Genomic DNA, 23,567 nt, shown 5'->3' with positions numbered 1-23,567 from the left:
CGTTTCTGTCACGTGAAAACCCCACATGAAGTAACAATAAAAAATATGACTGTTTATGTACTAAGTAAAGGATATGGACAAACATAAAAGAGAAAATACAGCTGGTAGGACCCCATCTGGGAAAAAGCTCAAAGTTCCTAGTAATAGAAGATATATAATTTCAAAGGCATGCAAATGGGGAAAATGAAAATTGGAAGAAATGCTAATTTTAAGGCAAAACTCTGCTTCCTCATCAGGTCAGTGGGATGTACAAAAATCTTTTCATTTTGAAAACTTCAAAACTCACAGAATATTTGCAAGAGTCATATAATGAATGCCCCTATCTGCTTCACCTAGATGTGCCCAATCATTTCAGAAATGGCTGTTTAAAACAATTGTCCCCAGGACTGGGGAGCCGGGATGAAATGGACCAGTCAATAGGAGGGTAAACATATTTTATTTTATTTATTTATTTATTTTATTTATTTTTGAGACAGAATCTTGCTCTATCACCCAGGCTGGAGTGCAGTGGCACAATCTTGGCTCAATGCAACCTCCACCTCCCTGGTTCAAGCGATTCTCCTGCCTCAGCATCCCGAGTAGCTGGGGCTACAGGCGCCCACCACGACGCCTGGCTAATTTTTATATTTTTAGTAGAGACAGGGTTTCACCATGTTGGCCAGGCTGGTCTCGAACTCCTGACCTCAAGTGATCTGCCTGCCTCAACCTCCCAAAGTGCTAGGATTACAGGCGTGAGCCACCACACCCAGCGAGGGTAAAAACATAAAAGGACACTTCTGGGAAGCAATGTGGCCAGATGGGCTTGACTCAGTATTTACACCTCTATGACACCATCCAAAGGAAACATCTTAAATACCGTAAAAGATTTATGAAGAAATATGCTCCTTTGCAGCATTATGTGTCACTATAGCAAGAAACTGAATACTTCCCGAATGCCTGCAGCATGGGGGATTAGAAAACCAGGAAACCTACTCAGTGGAATATTTTTGTAACAGGAAAAAAAAAAAGTCTACAAGGAAAATACTGCTGATAATGTTTAGTGCAAGAAAAGGTTATATTTGTACAGTGGAATCATTTGTATATAAAAGGTGAATGACAACAAAATTCCCTACAAATAAGCCTAGAAGGAAATACACCAAACTAGTAAGTAGTTTTTGCCAGAAAATGTGCCTAGAGAAGGTTTCTTTTCCTTTTGGTACTTTTCTGAATTTTCTGATTTGATTTTCATGAGCTATACCACTTTTATAAAAACTATATCCTTTAGATGTTTTATGATATTATTATTAGAGTAAGGCCTATCCGTTGTAGAAACAATTCATAATAGATATGTATAAAGTTGAAAATAAATGTTTCCTGACCTGACTCTAATTCTCTGCAGTTTTCAGAGTTAATAAATTAGTGAGGCTGGGCACGGTGGTTCACGCCTGTAATCCCAGCACCTTGGAAGATCAAGGTGGGAGGATTCAAACTGTTGAATCAAGGTCACACTCTTGAGCCTAGGAGTTTGAGACCAGCCTGGGCAACCTAGCGAGAACTCATTGCTACAAAAAACAAGTTAGCCAGGCATAGTGGCGTGTGCCTGTGGTCCCAGCTACTCAGGAGGCTGAGATGGGAGGATCACTTGAGCCCAGGAGTTCAAGGCTGCAAAGAGTAGTGATCCCACCACTGTACTCGATCAGGGGCAATAGAGAGGGAAACTGTCAATCAATCAATCAATCAGTAAGATAGATCAGTGAATCATGAACATCCTTTCATACTTCTTCTTAAACAGAAACATTCTTCCTTAAAGGCAAAAATGAGGCCAGGCGCGGTGGCTCACGCCTGTAATCCCAGCACTTTGGGAGGCCGAGACGGGTGGATCACGAGGTCAGGAGATCGAGACCATCCTAGCTAACATGGTGAAACCCCGTCTCTACTAAAAAAATACAAAAAACTAGCCGGGCAAGGTGGCGGGCGCCTATGGTCCCAGCTACTCGGGAGGCTGAGGCAGGAGAATGGCGTGAACCCGGGAGGCAGAGCTTGCAGTGAGCTGAGATCCGGCCACTGCACTCCAGCCTGGGCGACAGAGCGAGACTCTGTCTCAAAAAAAAAAAAAAAAAAAAAAGGCAAAAATGAGAACGTGAATATACCAGTTCTCCATCTTACATTTTGTTTTTAACTTAGTCATCTGTTTTAGGTACCTTTCTATGTCCTGATATTTCGACCTATCTCATTGCTTTTAATGGATGCACAAGATCACATAGATGCTTTATCATTCATTTCACCATCCCTCAAGGGAGATTTAAGGGATCAAGGTTGATGACTGTACACTATTATATACAGTGTTTCAATGAATATTTTTGTATTTAGTGTATGTATAGATATACTATATGTAAATATATATTTGAATAATTATATATAAACTATATATATTATATATAATAAAGTCAGGTTGAAAATGTTTATTATTTTGTGATCCAAGATTTTAAAATTTGGTGTGTAATATCTGATGTGAATATGATAAAATATTAATCTGTTAAATCTGGATGGTAAATGCATGGGTTGTTATAGTCTTTCCTGCAGTTTTCTATTTATAGGAAATTATTTTCTATTAATATTTCAAGATTAAAAATTTTAAACAATATAAAAGAAGGGGTGGAAAATGTGTATTTACTCACTGTGAAAACAGCAAAGCCTCATTAACTAGTAACTAGCCTCGGGAGAGGGCTTGATTTGTTTAAAAAGTCCCCACGATGCCCAGAGCTGTGCAAACATTTTTAAGTGGGAGAGGAGGACCACTAACATTTACTGAGAGGTCACTCTGGGCCAGCCACTGTTTTAAGTGCTTTACATGTATTATTTAACTTTAGTAAAAAACAAAAAACAAACCAAAAAAACTCGATGACTTGCATATGATAAATGCTTGTTAGAATTACAAAATAAAATGAATGTACTGGAAGTGCTGACGTTGGCAAAATAGAAAAAAACAAACTGCAAAAAATACTCAGAAAGGTCTAATCCCAGTCTCACATGCAGGCAATGCACATGCATCACCTTGGACACGCACTCAACTGAATGGGAAAATTAACACAGAGAGGTGCACATGGGCTAAAAGCATTGGCTGGGTTGCCCACACCCGAAGCTGGGTAGCGTCACCCCTATTTCCATCTTTCCCATGTGCAGGTCATCTGGTCCTGCCCACTTGCCTCCTAAATATTACTGGATTCTCTACCTCTTTTCCTCTGAGGCTCAGGCCTAAAGATCTTCTTTTGATGTGTTTATTATGACCAGATAATACATTCACATTGCTCAAAAGTTGAAACGCACACAATGTATGTAAGGAACCATCTCCTTTCTACCTCTGTCTCCACTCACATTTCTCTTCCCAAAGGCTACATCTATTTCCAGCTTCTTTTTTTTGAGACAGTCTTGCTCTTGTCACCCAGGCTGGAGCACAATGGTGTGATCTCAGCTCACTGCAAACTCTGCCTCCCAGGTTCAAGGGATTCTCATGCCTCAGCCTCCCTAGTAGCTGGAATTACAGGCAGGTGCCACGATGCCAACTAATTTTGTATTTTTAGTGGAAATGGGGTTTCACCATGTTGGCCAGGCTGGTCTCCAGCTCCTGGCCTCAGGTGATCCACTTGCCTTGGCCTCCCAAAGTGCTGGCATTACAGGTGTGAGCCACCGCACCCAGCTTCTTGTCTGTTCTTCCAGAGATGTCTATGTACAGATAAGCAAACATATATATAGAGAGAGAAAGAGAATTTTTTTTTTGAGACAGGGTCTTGCTGTGTCACCCCGACTGGCACACAGGGGCAAAATCACAGCTCACTGCAGCCTCGAACTCCTGGGCTCAAGTGATCCTCCCACCTCAGCCTCCTGAGTAGCTGGGAGTACAGGCATGTGACACCACATCTGGCTAATTTATTTTTATTTTTATTTTTTTCATAGAGACAGGATCCCACTATGTTGCCCAGGCTGGTCTTGAACTCCTGGTCTCAAGTGATCCTTCTGCCTCAGCCTCCAAAGTGCTGGAATTACAGGTGTGAGCCACCACATCTGGCCAGATATAATTTTTAACATGAATGAGAACATACTTTCACACTGTTCTAGACATACTTTGTTTTTTCCCAATTAACAATACATCTTGGAAATCGTTTCATATCAGGACATAAAGCACTTTCCCCATTCCTTTTTAACAGCTTCATAGTATTCCACTGTATAAAGGAGACATTCATTTCATTGTTCCCTATTTTTTTCTCTCACAGACAAGACTGTGCAGTGAATAACCTTGAAGCCTGTCTTGTCTTATACTGCAGATGTACTTGTAAGACGATAAAATCCCAGAAGGGGAATTGCTGGGTCACAGGATAGGTACATTTGTCTTTTAACAGATCTTTGCCAGATTGTCTTCAAAGAAGTCATACCAATCAATTTACAAACCCGCCAGCAACATATGTATTCTCCCAGCCTCACCAGGACAACGTGTTATCAAACTTTTGGTCTTTGCCAATCAGATGGGTGAAAATAGCATTATGCTTGAATGAATGAGTGAGCCAATGACTAGGCACCGAAGAAACAGGCATATAAAGTGTTCTCCAAAGGGCTAAAACTGTCCAACCCTAGGAATATAAGTAAATGTGAATGTTAGCCATAGCACCAAAACTATCATTAGGCAGAGCAGTTTGTGGTGAGCTGTCCTAAGCAGAATTGGCCTCTCCCACGGAATCACCCCCACAAGACTGGAAGCTCCCAGAGGGAAGGGACCAGACCTGTCTCATACACTGTCTCCTGTGCCCAGACCACAGCAGGCACTCAGCAAACATCTGTGGGACAAAGGAGTTCACTTGCGACCGGCCAGAGTGTGGGAAGGGGTAGGTGTGTTGGGGGTGGTTAGGCAGGATCCCAGGATACACTGGTCATCAATGCTGTTCAGCGTGAAGCGGGTGTTGGAGAATCGGGCAAAGCCATCCCGGTAGAGCCAGGCCCGCAGCGGGATGTACTAAGGCAGAGGTGGAAACAGAGAGAGAGAAGGGAAAGGGAATATATTCAGGCACTCTCAGACCGCCTAGCTCTTGCACCTACCGTTTCCTCCACCCGGAGTGCCCTTCTGTCTTTCCCAAATCATCCTTCAGGCACCTGCTTTTACACCAGCCTTCTTTGATTCTGTCCCCTCCTTTCCCCCAGGGGGAGGGGGATACAGAAGGAAACAAAATGAAGGTGAGGTCCAGGAGGACAGGGGTGGAGTCTGCCTCAGATACCTCCATATCCTGTGCCCAGCAAAAAGATTTGAACGTTGGCTGGATGAAGGAATGAATGAATGGGTGGAGGGAACATAGCCACTCCCTGGTTAAGAGAGTAGGCTCTGAGGCCAGGCTACCTGGATTTGAATCCCAGCTCTGCTGCTCACCAACTGTGTGACTTTGGGCAAGGTACACAACCTCTGTATCTGTTCCCTCATTGTAAAGGGAGGATAATAACAGAACCTGCCTCTCTGCGTTGTTAGGAGGCCTGAATGAGATAAAACCTGCTAAGTGCCAGGGCCTGGTACTTAGTAGGTGCTCCATAAATGTCTGCTGTGGATGACCGAATGAATAAAGAAGGGCAGAGAGAGGGCAAATCTAAATTTTGGGGCATCTAAAATGGTAAACCTCAGATAAGTCTTCCTGCCCCCACCCTATCCCTAGATGTCCCTCGGAGCTCTCCCAGGCAGAGATAAGACCAGACAAGTTCATACAAGGTACCCCCAGGCCTCTTCCCCCCATCTCCCTAGTCCAGCCACCCTTTAACCCCTGCTGGAAGAGGGACCCCACCTTCGTTACTCACCGACATCACCAGCACATAGACACGCAGGTCAAACTTGCGGCCTGTCAGGCAAAGAAAGAAAGAATTTGTGCACAAATATTGATCATCAGACGTTGTGCTAGGTTTTGGGAAAATAGCAGTGGACAGACAGGAAACCCCGCCTTCATGAAGCTCCCGCTGAAACGACACAAGGGGCCAGGTGCAGTGCCTCATGCCTGTGATCCCAACACTTTGGGAGGCTGAGGCAGGAGGATCGCTTGAGGCCAGGAATCCAAGACCAGCCTGAGCAACATAGTGAGACTGTGTCTACAAAAAATTAGCCTCACGTGGTGGTGCACACCTGTAGTCTCGGCTGCTCTGGAGATTGAGGCAGGAGGATCGCTTGAGCCCAGGAGATGGAGGCTGCCTGAGCTCTGATCATGACAATGCACTCCAGCCTGGGTGACAGAGCGAGACATGGTCTCAAAAAAACACAACAAAAAAACTGCACAAGGTATAAAGAGAGAATAACGGGAGGCGGGGGAGGGGTGTGTGGGGGTCAACATGGGGGAAAGGCTTGAAACTCATTGGTCAAAGACCCCCATGGGGAGTGGTGACCTTCATGGAGTGAAGGTGCCTGCCTAGCCCAGAGTGGTGCAGGACCTTGGGCAGGAGGAACTGCGAGAACAGAGGCCTGGAGGGGGAAAGAGCTCGGGCCAAGGGCAGAATGGAAGGAGATGAGGTCGGCTAGGCTGGCAGAGGTCATGACCCATGCAGTTTTGGGGTTTTGTCTCACAAACCATGGGAAGCCATGGAAGGGTGTCTCCTCCCTCTGGCTGCCACGCTGAGGTGGAGAGAAGTGGGCAGAACAGCAGCAGGTGCCAGTGAAGGAGCAGGTGTGGTTGTCCAGGAGGGAGAGGATGGTGGCTGGGCCCAGGGTGGAGGTGAGAGGAGCGGCCAGGCAGATTCAAGAGCTTGTAGGAGCTTGGTGAGAACCAGATGTGGCAGGGGAAGAGGGACACACCCAGAATGGCTCCTGGCTTCTAGCTGTGTCCCCAACAGAGAAGCTGAGGAGTGGTGGGGGGATGGGAGGGCAGAATTTGGGATGTGTTGGGTTTGAGTGGCTGGCAGATGCCCAAGAGGGATGTCACAGGCTGCTGGACATTAGGATCTGGGGTTCAGGGGCAAGGTCTCGGCTGGGGACAGAAAGCTGGGAGTCACTGGCCTTTGGGTGGTGTTTAAGCCACAGACAGGATGGGGTCACTATGGGGGAGAGAGGAGAAGAGGCCTAGGGACTTCCCCCTGGGGAAGGTAATTGCCAGAGGACGTGGGAGGAGGCATTAACACTATTGCAATGACGTCCCACATGCCTGATGTGCCTGTAGTTCCCAGAGCCCCAGTGAGAAAAGCAGATGTTGGCCTGCCTGGGGAAACTCACCAAGGTTGCGGGCAGGAGGCTGGGTTCCACCTCAGGGCCTTCTGCCTTTGCAATTCCTCCTCCCTGCATTCCTCTCCCTCCAAATCTACCCACAGTGACTCGTAGTTGTCACTCAGGTCTCAGCTCACGTGTCCACCTCCTGGCCCCCATGTCACTCTCTGTCCCATTGCTCTGCTTGACTGACTTCCTAACACCCAGCACTGCATGGGACCGTCCCGTGGTTTGTTTTCTGGTTTCTTGCAGCCTGCTCATCAGGGGTGTAAGCTCCAGGAGAGCAGGGTTGGGGGGTAGCCAGTTTTCAGGGCAGTGCTGGCACCAAGTAGGTACTTTATAATATTTGTTGGATAAATGCATGAATGAATAAGTTAGTTTTTAAAGGAGGAGAATTTTCCTGAACCAAGAAGGGAGTGGAATGGACATGCTGGGCAGAGAGAACTGTACAGGCAATGGCTGGAGGTGGGAGACTGCAGAACCCATCTTTTTCCACGCAACCCTTCATGCCTGGTGTCAGGCTGGGCCCTTGGCAGGCTGCTGGTCAAAGCTTGTTGACTGACTGACTGATGACCATGCAATGGAAGAGCAGGAGCAGAGACAGCCGTCTCACCTCCTATCAGGTAGGGATTTTCAATGTAACGCTGAGCCACATAGTTCTCCACAGGAATATCATCTTTCTGGTCATCAGAGCTTCTTGTGTCCTAGTTGTAATAATAATAATAATTGAACATTTATTTATGGAACATTTCCTATGTATTAGGCATTGTGTTAGACACTACTTGGGGTAGCTCATTGGATCTTTAAATCAACCCTATTAGTACTTACTATCAGGTAAGTACTAATGTTATTTCCATTTCACAGATTAGAAGCACAGAAAGGGAGAGTAACTTGTCCGAGTTCACATAGTCAGTTAGTGGTGCTGCTGGGATGTGAACCTACACGGTTTGGGCCCAGAGCCTGCGTGTTTAACCTCTAGACTTGTGCTGCCCAGTAGGGCAGTCACTGGCCACAGGAGGCTATTCACATTTACCTTGATGAAAAGTAAATGAAATTACATGCTACAGCATGGATGAAACTCGAAGACATAAGGCTAAGTGAAATAAGCCAGACACAAAAGGACAAATATTGTCTGGTGTCACTTAGATGAAGTGCCTGGAGTAGTCGAGTTCATGGAGATAGAAGGTAGATGGGGGCTGCTAGGGGCTGGGGAGAGAAGGGGATGGGGAGCTTGTGTTTAACAGTTTCAGAGCTTCAGTTTGGGAAGATGAAACATTCTGGAGATGGACGGTGGTGGTGGTTGCACAACAATGTGAATGCACTTAATGTAACAAAGCCACACACTTAAAAGAGGTTACAATGGTAAATTTCATGCTACATATTTTACCACAATTTTTTTTTTTTTTTTTTTTTGAAAATGAGTCTTGCTCTGTTGTCCAGGCTGGAGTGCAGTGACATGATCTCAGCTCACTGCAACCCCCACCTCCCGGGTTCAAGCGACTTTTGTGCCTCAGCCTCTGAAGTAGCTGGGATTACAGGTGAGAGCCACCACGGCTAAGTTTTGTATTTTTAGTGGAGATGGGGTTTCACCATGTTGGCCAGGCTGGTCTTGAACTCCTGACCTCAAGTGATCCACCCACCTCAGCCTCCCAAAATGCTGGGATTACAGGTGTGAGCCACCACGCCCAGCCCACAATTTTTAAAAAGGATATGAAATTAAAAATCCAGTCCTCAGTCACACCAGCCACATGGCAAGCGCTCAACATCCTGCATGTAGCTAGTGGTCACCGCATTGGAGAGCACAGATATCCACCATTTCCATCTCTCTAGAAAGTTCTGTTGGACAGTGCTGCTTACACCATGCCCCCAAGGGCATTGCTCCTTCTTCTCTACCTGCCAGCCCAGCTCTGGAAGGCAGCAATGCTCTCATGCATCTGCACAGCACCTCACAGGCTGCAAATGCCTCTCCCACCTATTGTCCCCTTCATTCAAAGACAAGGGTCACACACTTGAATGGGTGACACAACAGCCCCAACAATGGCAGGCAGCACTGGCTCTCAGGGTAGACCTGCTCCACCCACCATTGTTCCCCACTTAGCTGTATTAAGACAGAAGCAGCCAGGTCTTGCCTTCCTGGGACCTGGGCCCAGCCACTCACGTGGCTGCCAGAGGGACTGACAGTGCTCCAGCAGGCTGGGCCTCCAGGCTGCTGAGCTTCTTCCCTGCAGTGCCCTGACAGTTTCATGGGAGGAGTCCAGACACTGAGCACTGCTGTTCACCTCCTGGTACAGCAGGGGCTGGTCCTATAGGATTTCAGCCATCCTGCTCCTCCCACCCACCCTGCACCATCGTCACCACTCGGATTCAGAGGGTTCAGAGGGCTTCGGTCATTTTCTCAAGACCACACATCTGCTGAGTGGGAGAGGCAGGATTTGAATCAGGATTTCTACTGCACCATGTCTTGGGACAAGAATGGATTGGGGTTGGGAGGGAGCTGCCCCCGAGGCTCAGTCTAGGCCCTGAGGAAGAGTCAGCCAAACTTTCCCCAGCCACATGAGCAGGAGGCTCAGATAAAAAATGTGCATCGAGCACTGAGTGCCAGGCACTGTGCTGGGTGTGTGGGTATGTGTGAGAATGTGTGTGTGTGTATGTGTGTGGGTGTGTGTATTTATTAGCTCACTGCATCCTCAGCAGGTACAATTACCATTCACATTTACTGGGGCACTGACAGGTGAAGTAACTTGCCCAAGGGCACACAGCTATTGAGTGATTGAGTGGCAAGGTCAGGATTTGAACCTGAACAACCTGGCTCTGGAGACCCTGCTCCAATGGGCAGACCTGTGGGCAGAGTTTCTCTGCCAGCCCTCTGAGCTTTGACAGCAGGAAGGAGGGGCCCCTCCTGCTGGCAAGGTCAGAGGAGGGTTCAGGGAGGAAGGGGAAGAGGCAGGCTCACCTTCCTCCAGTCCATGATGTCCTTCAGCCTGCGGAAGAGGAAGATGCCTTTCCCCTGTGACCGGGCTACCTGGGGTGGGGTGGGCGCAGAAAGCCAGCTCTTAGCTCTGCATGGTTCTTCATTGGCCCCCATGGCTGGAGGCTCTCCCCAGCATATCTGTCTCTTTTTCCTTATGAGCCCCCAAATCCCCAGAGGAAGGCTAACTGAAGGGGCTGGAACAGAGAAGGTGCTAACCCTGGCAGAGGGAGAGAGGGAAGCGAGGGAAAGAGGCAGACTGACTTAGCTCACAAAGACATACATTTGCATGAATAATGCAAAAGAACAGACAATTAAAAAGCCATTTCTAACAGTCCTGGGAACATATCATCCAATTCTTTTTTTGGAAATCAATTTGCCTTCCTAATTAGGGTTTGCTTCGGCTAATACTGAAATCAGCCTGCCTTTACTGAAACCCAGCATGGATAATTCATAGCTTCACAGAGTCCAGGGGCTGACAGAATCTTTGATTTCATATGCAGTGGTCCTCAACAAAGGCATTACTCCCCTTCTACTATTGTAGAAGGACAACAGTCCTCCTGCCTGACTTTGCACACCCACAGTGCCTAGGAGCTCACTACCTCCCCCAACCCACGCCAAACACAGCCCATTTTGTTACAGGATAGCTTTGTTAAGTAGTCATCCAAAAGGTATATATGAAGTGCATACTGTATGTTGAGCTTTATGCAATAACCCAGACCTCATAGAACGTTCACAGCCTAACCTGTGTTGAGCTAAAACTGGCCAGTCTGGCTTTGGCTTCTAGGACCTCCTAGAACAAAGCTGATTCCTGGGTCCAGAAGAGTCCTTTAGGTATTTGCAGCAACTGAGCAGGTCCCCCAAGCCATCTTACCTCCAGCATAACTGCAAACTCTCATTTCCTTCTGTTCTCCTCTGAACATGGCCCACCTGACCCACCTGAGGCTCTCTGTACAAGGTAGGGGCAGGCAGGGTTGTCAAGTGTGGTTGTACAGGTTGTCAACTGCACGAAGGACCCCTGTTCTGCCTGCCATGCTGTGCACCCTGGTTCAGGGTTGTGTATGCCCAGAAGACTGGGTGCCAAAAACTCTATGGAATAGTGGTGGTGGCTCAGGGGCAGCCAAATGTGCATAGCAATTTTAGAAAGCAACTAATCAGTGTGCATCAGGAGCTTCCAACAGTTCACAGCCTTGCAAAAGACTTGAACAGGCATTTTATGAAAGAAGATTGCCAGTGTAAACATACAATAAGTTGGGCACAGTGACTCACATCTGTAATCCCAGCACTTTGGAAGGACGAAGTAGGAGGATTATTTAAGCTTAGGAGTTTGAGACAAGCCTAGGCAACGTAGTAAGACCTTGAGACCTCATGGCTACTAAAAATAATTTTAAAAATTAGCTGGGTGTGACAGTGCACCCCTGTAGTACCAGCTACTTGGGAGGTGGAGGTGGAAGGATGACTTGAACCCAGGAGAGCAGGGCTGCAGTGGTCAGGGATTGCACCACTGCACAGCCTGGGCAACAGTGTGAGACTCTGTCTTTATAAAAAAAAAAAAAAGAAAAAAAAGAAAAGAAAAGAACAGGCACTCAACTTCATCAGAGAGTTCACCAACAGAGAAGTGCTAATTGACAAAACAAGAGCACCATCATCTCGGACAAACACCACCACTTTAAGTTCCAGCTCCCTTTCTAGCCTCATGCATTCCAGGGAAATCACTTCTCTTCTAACTATGAACAGCCAGAAAGAGCAGACAGTAAAACACAGATAAGACAGCTCAGGCACAGAGGGAGGCGGGGGGGAAAGTCTCTTGGGCAACTGCCAAACTTCACCCTCATACAATGGACTCCAGTAAAACAGTGGGTCTTAATAAGCACATTCCTTTCCCTTCAGGTGCACTAAGATAGGGAAGCTAAAAGCAGACTTGGGGGATATGCCTGCAGCTGCAGAAAGATGTATGGGAACAGACACACAACCCTCCCTCCCAGATAAGCACAACAAAGAGACACAGAAGCAGTCCAAGCTTCTAATAAATTCTCCCACCCTGAATCCTTAAAAACTCTTAATCTGGCTGGGGCACAGTGGCTCATGCCTGTAATTCCAGCACTTTGGGAGGCTGAGGTGGGTGGATCACGAGGTCAGGAGATCGAGACCATCCTGGCTAACACAGCAAAACCCCGTCTCTACTAAAAATACAAAAAATTAGCTGGGCATGGTGGCGGGTGTCTGTAGTCCCAGCTACTCAGGAGGCTGAGGCAGGAGAACAGTGTGAACCCAGAAGGCAGACCTTGCAGTGAGCCGAGATCGCGCCACTGCACTCCAGCCTGGGCTACAGAGCGAGGCTCCATCTTTAAAACAAAACAAAACAAAACAAAAAACTCTTAAGTCTGTAAGAAAGTGTGGCTCTGACCTAACTCAGCCAGAAGGCTCCTCTCAGGTTTGTTTTCTCTAAAATAAACCTGTCTTGACTGGCGAGCCACCTTTCGAGTTTCTCTCCTCTTTCTTTAATTCTTACACTAATGAAAATCACAGTATGATACTACTACATACTACCTGAGAATGGTTAAATTAAAGACAGACAATACCAAGTATTGGTGAGGATGTGGAGAAACTGGAACTTGCACACACTGCTGGTATGAGAGTATGTTGTTTGGAAACTGGTAGCATCCGCTAAAGCTGAACATAGGCATCCTCTATCCTAGGTCCCAGAAATTCCTCTCCTAGGGACCTACATGACAGAAATGTCTGTACATGTCACCATGGACATGGCCCCAGACACCCATAGCAGCACTATCATAATAGCTCCACCCGGAGACTACCCAATGGATGAATATTTAATCAATGGAATAGTATATAAAGATGACAGTAATGTACAATTACCCACAACAGCAGAATGAACTGCAAAACATGTCAAGGGAGAGAAACCAGACACAAGGTACTCATCCTATAAGATTCCAATTAATTGAAGTCCAAAAGTAGACAAAGCAAACCTATGCTGTTTAGTGCCTTGGGGGGCTGTGAGTGAGTGGAAGGGGGCCTAAGAGGGTGGCTGAGGGGTAGGGAATGCTCTGTTTATGACCTGGGTGCTGGTTATTTGAGTGGATTCACTTTGTGAAAATTCATACTGTGCCCCTATAATTTGACTACTCTTCTATGGTTTATTAAACTTCAATTAAAAGGTATCTTTTCAGGTTCATACTCTTTGATCTAGTAACCCCTATCTCCAACCCTATTGGCTGCCTTCCCTATGGCCACTTTCCTTCTTCTTCTTCCTTGCTAGCAAAGCCCACCTCTCATGAGGGAGGCTGGAAAGGCCAGATGTAGGTTTTCCCAGCTTCCCTTGCAGTTGGTGGAAACCTCATGACCAGTTTTAGCCAATCAGACCTAAGGAGACATTTGTTCAGAGATTCTAGGAAAGATGTTTCTCCTTTCTAAAAATATTAGGGAAGGAGCTGGGGAGAAAGGGGGTCGGGAAGAAAAGTCCTGGCCTCCTTCCTTCTTTCTTTGAATGCTACTGTCTGCAGAGATGATGCCTGTGACTGCAGCAGCCATGTCACGTCTATGAGGTGACAAGTCTGATGATAAAAAGCCAGCACACAGGCTGCACAGTGGATGGAGAGAAGGAGCCTGGGCCTCTAGTGGCATTATGGAGCACATCCCCAAACCTGGATCTGCCTACCCTCAGCCTTCTAGTTCTGTGAGATAACAAAACGCCTTTATTGTTAAGGCCATTGTTAGTAACTCGACACGACTGTTACAGGAGGTGCCTTCCTAAGGGACTAACCCTAAAGAATGGAAGATGAAGCACCTGCATGGTGTTACATTGGGGTTGGTGAGATGGAAATCACCTAATACTGATTAGGAAATCACTTAATACATCCAGCAGATGGCAGTTTCCAAAAACAACCACGACAATATTTCCAGTCCCATATGTTCTCCAGAACCCTGTCAAGAGGTAAAGTCAATGTCCCCTCCCTTGAATCTGAAAGTGTCTCTACTAATTGCCTATGGCAGAAGTGATGTGTGCACTCCAATGCCAGATCATAAAAGGCAATATAGCTTCCACCTGGCTCTCTCTTTCAGGATGGTCGCCCTCAGAACCCAGCAGCCATCCCGTGAGGAAGCCCAGCTCACAGGAAGAGGCCCACCTGGAAGGCAACTGCGTCTTCCAGCCCTCAACCCTGGCTGAATTCCCAGCCAACAGCCGGCACCTACTTGCTAGCCCAGCCAGTGAGCAGGCTAGGAAGGGGATCCTCCAGCCCTCAGTGGATGCTGGGGCATAGATGAGCCTTCCCCGTCAAGCGCTGCCCAAGCTGGGGGCTCATGAACTAAATAAGACATTACTGTTGTTTCAAGTCACTATGTCTGGGAGTGGTTTGCTTCTCTGAAATAGATAATCAGAATACGAACTTTAGTAAAATGGTTCATAACAATGGCAATGCCAGCAGCTAATACTTACCAGGTGTTTACTCAGTGCCAGGCACCGTGATTTACACACGTTACCTCATTAAAGCTTGAAAAAAACACACACCTTTGACATAAACATTAATGTTATCCCCATTTTGCAGCCGAGAGCAGTGAACAGAGAGGCCAAACACATTGCTGGAGGTCACCCAGCCAACGGGTGACAAATCCGAGATAGTTAAATCTGTGCTACACAAACCTGGGGCTCATATACCTCTTGCAAAGTGCTAGGGATACACAAAATCACATGATAAACATTGCTACTTCTGGGGACATCTCTATTACTTGATGGTTTGGGAGGGAAATATTTTTATATTATGTTTTTTTCTTTGAGACAGGGTCTTGCTTTGTCACCCAGGCTGGAGTGCAGTGGCGCCATCTCAGCTCACTGCAACCTCTGCCTTCAGGGCTCAAGCACTCCTCCCACCTCAGCCTCCTGAGTAGCTGGGACTACAGGTGGGAACTACCACACCTGGCTAATGTTTACATTTTTTGTAGAGACAGGGTTTCTTCATGTTGCCCAGGCTGGTCTCAAACTCATGGCCTCATGGGATCCACCCGCCTCAGCATCCCCAGGTGCTGGGATTACAGGCGTGAGATATGGCGCCCAGCCATATTATGCGTTTTATAAAAAGATATATTTTTTATTGGAAACCACTATTTGAATGGATTATCAGAATGAGCCATAACTTTTTGTGCCAGCTGTGGCCAACCAAAGTCCTTGTCCCCTTGTCACCCTATGCCCTGTCGCTGGGGGCTGCATTCCTCACGTAGCATTCATCGGGTGTGGAATACAGCCAGTTTCGCAGCCATGCCCTCCTCTCCTCTGCCAACAGAACCCATCTGGATCAACTCCTCCCGGTGGCCCTGTCCTCTGGGGCGGTCTGAGCCCTCACGGTGATTGCCATGTGATTAGTTCAGGCAGGGGCCAGCAGGATGCTACGGGAAGCCTGTTGCAGGGACTTCTGGGAAAAATGTGTGTCTTCTTCAAAAAGGACATGAGGCCAGGGCATTCCTTTATTCGCAAGGCAGGGGAGGTGTGAAGAGGGGCCCGGGAGAAGCGGCCAGCCTGCTGGGCTGGGAATTGGTGGGGTTGTTAAGCCACCCAATAAACCATCCCTAGAGTCGGCTTTTCGTCATTCAAAAAAATTCCCCAGTGTCTGTAAATGTAAATAAAATAAAATTTTTTTTTCGTCTTTATTTTCATTAACCACTAACCAGATATTCACATTTCTCTCTATTAGGAATGCAACAAATCATAGGAGTGTTAGCCATGCCCGTGACTTTGCCATCAAAAGAGATCACAGTGATTTCGATATCATATTACAATTGTTGCAGATATCTCAAAATATTGTTTATGCTCCTCCTGACTTTGAAATTATGGTAGCTGTGAGGCCTGCTGTTAGATCCTCTTTAATTGTTAATGAAAAGCGCATATATTTCTATAGCACAAAGAATTTTGTAATAGCTTGTGTGGTGCCCATGACAATGCACCTTGCAGGCCTCCAACAGAGTAACTGACTGAGAGTGCCAGCTGCTTCCAGTTGAGGTCTAGCTGGTTTGCCAGAGTGCCTTGCTAGGGCTGCTCAGTCAGTGACTGAGCCCCAGGGGATATGAAGACCGGCCATTCCTGAGAGACAGTGGACTCCTGACAGCCAACTTTGGCTGAGGCCTCCCAGGGGCCTTGATGAACTTTCCAAAGGCTTCTAATCTTCCTCCCTCCCTCCCTCTCTTCTTTCTTTCCTTCCTTGGAGGCCTGACTTCTCTCCCAGTCTCACCTGCTAGCTCCCTCCCCATTTTTTCTCACCAGCCAAACTGTTTAATTTTTCTTGGCATCCATTTATTGGGGAACCCAGACTAACAGTTTGATAATGGCTTTTCATATAGCTGCCTTCTTTTATAATGGAATGTACTGTATTTTCTGCTTTTAAAACCACGACTCTTTCATTGGTACATGCTTATCTCCAAACTCATCAAGCTGTCTACATTAAATATGCACAGCTTTTTGTATGCCAATTATGTTTCAATGAAGTGGTTAAAAAAAATACCACTATTCTGTGATAGGGTCCACACATTTCACCAGATGTCAAAGAGGCCCATGGCATAAAAACAGTACAGAAGTCTTTCCCTCTTGTTTAAGCTACTGTTATTTGGATTTTCTATTATTTACTAAGCAAAGCATCCCAACTCTTAGAAAGTTTCAGTGAAAAATTCTGAGAAGCTCTGGTTGGGGTAAACTAGTGTAATGGAATGTTAAAATGTGGCTCTTCCTGCCTTGCAGTTTGGAAATAGGCCCCCAAGGCTGAGAACAGCCCCCTGGTTGCCAAGAACGCTTGCCGCAAGTGTGAAGTGTTAGACCAGCTTGGTGGACACAGGGTGAGCAGATAGATAGGCCCTGTCCCTGAGCAGCTTGCAGGGCACACAGAGAGACTGACAGCCAAGCCCAGTCCCTGACAGCCAAGCACCCACCTCCCCGCACCACAAGGCATACTGGAGTCACAGTGGTCCCATGACCCATGTCAGTGTCCTGCCCACCTCCCCAGCAACACTGCCGGCCTGAACTGCTGGCAAGGGAGAATGCTTCCATGGGAAAAAAAGTTAAGAGCAATGCAGTGTTTACACTGGACATTTAAATGCCAGACCCTCTTGGGTTTGTTCTTATATTCCCCTAAGAGCTCCAAGATGGGCTGGGGCTGTGGCCTGGTGGGAGGAGGGTCCCCACAGGGTGATGGAGAGGGGATGATGCTGCCTGCTCCCTTCTGAGTCCTGGGCTGCTCTGCTGCCACTGATGAGGAAGATGAAGACTTGGCAGACACCAGGAAGACAATGCAGAGGAGACGCCCGAGGGCTGCCCTGTGACTGGCCGGGCCACAGCAACTATGCGAAAACTTTCGCCTGTGGGTGGGCAAAGATCAACCATGTCACAAAGACAGGCCTTATGGGAAGAGTGGAGGGACTGGGGGGACTCTTCTCCCTCTATTCTCCAAATTTAGGGCAATGTTCTGTTTTTAACACTCTCTCGTCCTGAACGGAATCCAAATAAGATCTCGGAATTAATACTGAAACCCAGTGGTTCTCAAAGTGTGGTACTCAGACCAGTAGCACCCTCAGAACCTGGGGTGATGGTTAATTTTATGTGTCAACTTGATTAGGCTATGGTGCCCAGTTGCTTGGTCAAATACTAGTCTAGATGTTTCTCTGAAGGTAGTTTGTAGATGTGATTAACATCTGCAATTATTAGCTTTTTTTGAGATAGGGTCTCACTCTGTCACTCAAGCGGGAGTACAGTGGAATGATCTCGGCTCACTGTAGCCTCAACCTCCTAGGCCCAAGCGGTCCTCCCACCTCAGCCCCCAAAGTAGCTGGCACTACAGGCACATGCCACCACACTCAGCTAATATTTTTGTATTTTTTTGTAGAGACTAAGTCTTGCATGTTGCCCATGCTGGTCTCAAGCTCTCGGGATCAAGCGATCCTCCCACCTTGACCTCCCAAAGTGCTGAGATTACAGGCATGAGCCACTCACCCGGCCTGTAATCATTAATTTTAAGTTACCATCCTTGATAGCATGGGGGGGTGTTCATTTAATCAGTTGAGGGCTTAAGAGTAAAAACTGAGTGTTTCTGAAAAAGAAGCAATTCTGCCTCAAAACTGTAACACAGAAATCCTGCCTGAAGCTCCACCCTGCTGGCCTGCCCTGCAGATTTCAGACTTGCCAACCCTCACAATATTGTATGAGCCAATTCCTTACACACACACACACACACACACACACACGCGCACGCTTTCCTTTCTCTGGAGAACCCTGACTGCTATACCTGAGAACTTGCTAGAAATGCAAATTCTCAGGCCCCCACCAGGCTGACTGAATCAGACACTCTGGGGTGGTGGGTGGGATGCCTGAACAAGCTCTTCAGGAGATTCTGTTGCACCCTCAAGTTTGAGAACCGCTGCTCCACAATCTCGATACTGAAAGTGTATGCACAGACCAGCAGCACTGGCAGGTCCTGGGAGCTGGTAGAAATGCACATTCCCAGGCCCCACCCAGACTTGTGAATCAGGCTCTGCATTGAACCAGGTCCCTGGATGCTGCACAGGCACTGTAGGGTTTGAGCCCTGGACTCTTGGAAATACCAGTGGTCAATTATTAGGCACTTAGTGCCAAGCCCTTTATATAACTTGTATAATTCATGTGTTGAACGTGTGTAACTTCACTGAATTCTCTCACAACCCTGTAAGGTAGACACACTCATTAATTCCATTTTACAGATGAAGAAATGAGCCCAGAGGGACTTAAAGGGGTTGGGTGACCTGCTCAGGGTCATATAGCTTGTAAGCGGTGGACACAGAATTAGAACCCAGGCCAGAAATGACTAGAAGCACAGAAGCACCCACTCTCCACTCCCCAGACAGGGTGCCTCACGATTTGGGAGACAGGACACACACACAGACGCACAGACACACAGCGCCAAGATGCCTCCTCTTAATTACAGCTGTAGCTGCCGTTGCGTCTGCTGCTAACAAAGGCTGTGGGCTGGGAATGGAATCAATTTAATATGCAAGTGCTGTTCCCAATTAGCACAAATTACCATTTGTCTGAGAGGATAATGCTGGGAGCTGGAATCCGCCCCGGTGGGTCACAGAACTCCGTGCGCATCAGCCTAATCCCTACTGCTGCAGCCACAACCTTCCTCACTGTCTTCCCTGGACACAGGAGAGGCAGGACGGGCCAGGGAAGAACCTGGGAGGCAGGTACACCCTGGCTCCGTGCCCGTTGGGAGCATCCATTATTTTTGTCAGCCCCATGTCAGTTGCCCCCCAAGCACCTGTGTTATTGGCTAAATCTGCATCAGCCAACATCAGTCTTCAGCTCCACAGGAAAGGTCTGCTCCCTCCTCCCTCCCGCTCCCTCCCTGGGGCCTGGAACATTCTCAGGCCTGGAAACATAAGAGGGCTTTGATGATGCCATTCAAGGCTACAGCAGCATGTGGCTTTGTGGTGAGTGACTATCATGGCACCAGAAAGGGCTGAGTGATTGGTAGGTGTGCTGCTGCCCTCACCTTCCTTCAGTTTCTTTTCTTTTTTTTTTTTGAGATGGAGTCTTGCTCTGTCACCCAAGCTGGAGAGCAGTGGGGCAATCTCGGCTTACTGCAACCTCCATCTCCCAGATTCAAGCAATTCTCCTGCCTCCGCCTCCCAAGGAGCTGGGATTACAGTCACCCACCACCACACTCGGCTAATTTTTGTATTTTTAGTAAAGATGGGGTTTCACCATGTTGGCCAGGCTGGTCTCGAACTCCTGACCTCAAGTGATCCACTGACCTCTCAAAGTGCTGGGATTACAAGTATGAACCACCATGCCCGGCCCCACTCAGATTTTTGAGCCCCAATAGGCTGCCTCCTGATACCAAGCCTTTGCACATGCAGTTCCCTCAGCCTAGGATACTCTTCCCTATCTCTACTTTTTTCCAGGGGGACTCCTAGGCATCCTTCAGGTTGCAGCTCAATACTAATTCTTATTACAACAACTCTCATTTATTGAGTACTTACTTTGTGCTTTACCTGTGTTAACTCATTTAGTACCCTAAGACTAGGTGATAGGTATTATAGTAATCCCACTTTGCAGACGGGAAAACTGTAGCACAGAGAAGGTAAGTAAGCTGCCTGAGGCCACACAGCTAGTAAGTGTATCAGTAGCATTTGAACAAGGGGCTAGGCCTCAGAGTCCCATCTCTTACTTCTTCAGAGAAGCCTGCCCAGCCAGGAAGAGCCTCCTGTGGATCCCTCTCCTGACACCATTTTCCTTAATAACAGCACAACTGCAACCACATAGGTCTCCTCTGTTTCCTTATTGTCTGCCCGCAAAAAGGGCAGATACCCAGGCTGACTTGCTGAGGGCTGTGTCTTCAGCACCTGGGTCTGTGTCTGGCACATGACACATGCTCAGTAAGTATTTGTGGAATGCTTGAATAAGCAGGCCTCAAGTTCTTCATTGCCAAAATGGGGCTGTTGATCCCTACCCCGAGGGTCACTATGAGGATTCAGGTAACGCAGGTAAAGCACTTGGCATGTCAGGAAGACAGATTCCAAATTCCCTGCCCTGGTGTGTTAAGATCACTTGTGCATTCAATAAACACTCATTAAGCACCTACTGTGTGCTGGCAGCCATAGCTGCTGGGTCCACACACTGCAGAGAAGAGGAGCTAAAGCTGGCCCTTCGGGAAGGCAGACTGCATCTAAAGCTGAATTCCCAGACAGTGTCTGCACCTGATCCCTGCTCTGGTGCCTGGGACTTGTTCCCTCCCACCAGCCCCGGGCATTGGGCACTCACAGGCTTCATGATCCAGGTGATTCCTGGGTTTTTGCGAAACTCCTCCACAAAAAGATGGTATTCGCAAGGCATCTCAAAGGTTTTGGGGAAGAAGTCGCACTTGGCTGCCTCCAGCTTTCCCGCTTCGCGCTCCAGCTGCTTCCGGAACCGCTTCAGGTTCTTTACCATATAGTTCTTCCGGGTCAGCTGGATAGCGGGAAGGACAGGCAGCCATTAGCTCCTGCTCACAGCCCCGCTCCCCTCCCAGTCACACACATCCACCAGCCACCCTACAGCCTCCATGCTCTGGCCCACAAAATAGCAACAGTAAGAGTAACTTTGACCCAGAAAGAGCTTGCTAGTCAAGAATTATCCCCATTTCACAGATGAGGAAACTGGGGCTTAGACAAATTAAGTCAATTGCTCATAGCTATCCAATGAAGGTGCTGCACTGCCAGGATTTGACCAGGGCCTGTCTTGATTCCAAAATTCATGCTTTTGGCTGGGCGCAGTGGCTCACACCTGTAATCCCAGCACTTTGGGAGGCCGAGGCAGGCAGATCACAAGGTCAGGAGTTTGACACCAGCCAGGCCAACATGGCAAAACCCCATCTCTAATAAAAATTAGCCAGGCGTGGTGGTGAGCACCTGTAATCTCAGCTACTCAGGAGGCTGAGGCAGAAGAATCACTTGAACCCGTGAGGCAGAGGTTGCAGTGAGCCAAGATTGTGCCATTGCACTCCAGCCTGGGTGACAAGGGCAAGACTCCATCTCAAAAAAAAAAAAAAAAAAAAAATTCATGCTTCTAACCACTAAGCTACACTAACCTTTAAAAATCTCCCACCACAGCCTCCTCCAGTCCTGTCCCTTCTAGACCTCCTTCCCATCTTTAGACCCCAAACTTCTCAACTTGCCTCCACCCTGAAATCACCATAATCATTCATACATCCTCTCCCTTCAGACCCTGCACCCTCAAACCAGCTTGCTCCTCAAATCTTGGTGCTGAAACTCCAACCAGCCTGTGACTTCCAATCCTCAGGCTTTAGATCCCTATACCCCCAAACCATTTGGCTCTCCATAGGTCTAGCCCGCATACTCCCCACCCGGCATTGCCTCCCACATTCTAATACACTTTTCCAATACACTTTTCCGTTCTGATCCTTGTACCAGCTCCAGCTCATGGCCACACCCAGTGACATGAGTTGGTTGGCTTAGTCCCCTCCTGCCTGCCCAGCTTACCTCGTAGTGGTTCCGGAAGTGGCTGATCCGCACGTGTTCATCCATGTAGGTGTGGTCGAAGTTCTCCCGGAGCCAACTGACATCGCACCAGTAGAAATCCCACTCTCCTTCGCTGGGGTTGCAGTTGGGGGTGGGGATAAAGGTCATGATCTGAGGACCTTGGCACTGCAGGGCCCAGGGAGGTGCTGCCGAGGGCATTTGAGGAAGGGTACGCAGCAGTATATCCCTCTGGAGTCTCTTGGAAGTGGCCGTGGTGTCACTGGCCTAAATGTCCTTTGTTAGACCAGAGCAAAAACCAGGGAACTGTTCCCACAAAAATCCAGGTGGCTGGCTTCCCAGAGTGTCTCCTGGCTGGGCTGAGGAGCGGCCACCCCTTCAGAGAGGGCATGCCCTCCCCAGACCACAGTCCCTACGATTCTCTGTGATGCGACAGCCACTCAGCCTCACTTGTTCTTGCCAGTTGCCACGCCTGCAGCCCACAGTGGAATGAGCTAACTTCTGCAAGCCCCTCCCAGTTCACAAAACTCTCCATTCACCAGATCCTCAGAGCAGCCCCCAAAGGTGACTCGGATCATCCCCAGAGCTCTAAGGCAGGATGACCTTGCTCACCGAGGACATAGCAGCAGCAGGACCCACACCCAGCTCTGCTGGCTCCAAATTCTGATCCCATTCTCCACCACCATGCCAGGGAGAGGAAACCGGGCCAATCTACCAAATCTGGGTGCCAGTGCTAGGGTGCTGGGAGGAGGAGCTTGAAAAAGATGCCACAGGAAATAAAACACCACCATGATTGTTCACAATTATTTCTAAGTAAAAAAGTACAGATATAACTGAAGCCCCCTGTCTATCCCTGCCTGATTCTATCTTCTTCTCTCCTGCTGCAAAGGAAACCATCAGCCTGAGTTTGGTGTGTTATCATTTCTATACAGTGGCTTTTTTTTTTGAGACGGAGTCTCACTTTGTTGCCCACACTGGAGTGCAGTGGTGTGATCTTGGTTCACTGCAACCTCTGCCTCCCAGGTTCAAGCGATTCTCCTGCCTCAGCCTCCCAAGTAGCTGGGACGACAGGTGCGTGCCACCACAACCAGCTAATGTTTTATTTTTAGTAGAGATAGTGTTTCACCATGTTGGCCAGGCTGGTCTGGAACTGACCTCAGGTGATCCACCCGCCCTGGCCTCCCAAAATGCTGGGATTACAGGTGTGAGCCGCCGTGCCCAGCCTGCAGTGACTTTATAGTTTCATCATGTATATATGTGTATATCCATGCATCATGGCACATGGCATTGTTTGTCATGATTTTAAACCTAACACTAATACTTATTACTTACCGGCAGAGCAGGATTTGAACTCAGGTCTCAGGCTCCAGAGTCCAAGCTCTGTGGTTACAACCACTC

The 23,567-nt window shown here is 47.9% G+C and overlaps 1 protein-coding gene across 3 annotated transcripts in view; it reads right to left on the bottom strand.

The window, feature by feature from the left end:
* The window catches only part of TTLL9 (tubulin tyrosine ligase like 9), a 73,759-nt gene that overhangs the window by 13,951 nt on the left and 36,241 nt on the right, over positions 1 to 23,567 (bottom strand). For 2 of the 3 annotated variants that reach the window (XM_037982905.2, XM_008020249.3), the window contains exons 4-9: positions 22,173 to 22,284; positions 20,956 to 21,141; positions 10,149 to 10,217; positions 7,809 to 7,899; positions 5,809 to 5,849; positions 4,897 to 4,984 (exon numbers count right to left, since the gene is read on the bottom strand). In XM_037982905.2, the coding sequence (XP_037838833.1) occupies positions 4,897 to 4,984; positions 5,809 to 5,849; positions 7,809 to 7,899; positions 10,149 to 10,217; positions 20,956 to 21,141; positions 22,173 to 22,284 (587 nt within the window). The remainder of the gene's footprint in view (positions 1 to 4,896; positions 4,985 to 5,808; positions 5,850 to 7,808; positions 7,900 to 10,148; positions 10,218 to 20,955; positions 21,142 to 22,172; positions 22,285 to 23,567) is intronic. The other variant, XM_008020275.3, reaches the window with a different exon arrangement.

This window comes from Chlorocebus sabaeus, chromosome 2, assembly GCF_047675955.1.
Source record: "Chlorocebus sabaeus isolate Y175 chromosome 2, mChlSab1.0.hap1, whole genome shotgun sequence".
NCBI classification, from domain to species: Eukaryota; Metazoa; Chordata; class Mammalia; order Primates; family Cercopithecidae; genus Chlorocebus; species Chlorocebus sabaeus.
The sequence above is the reverse complement of the archived record's forward strand: the minus strand, read 5'-3'. Positions and strand labels throughout refer to the sequence as shown.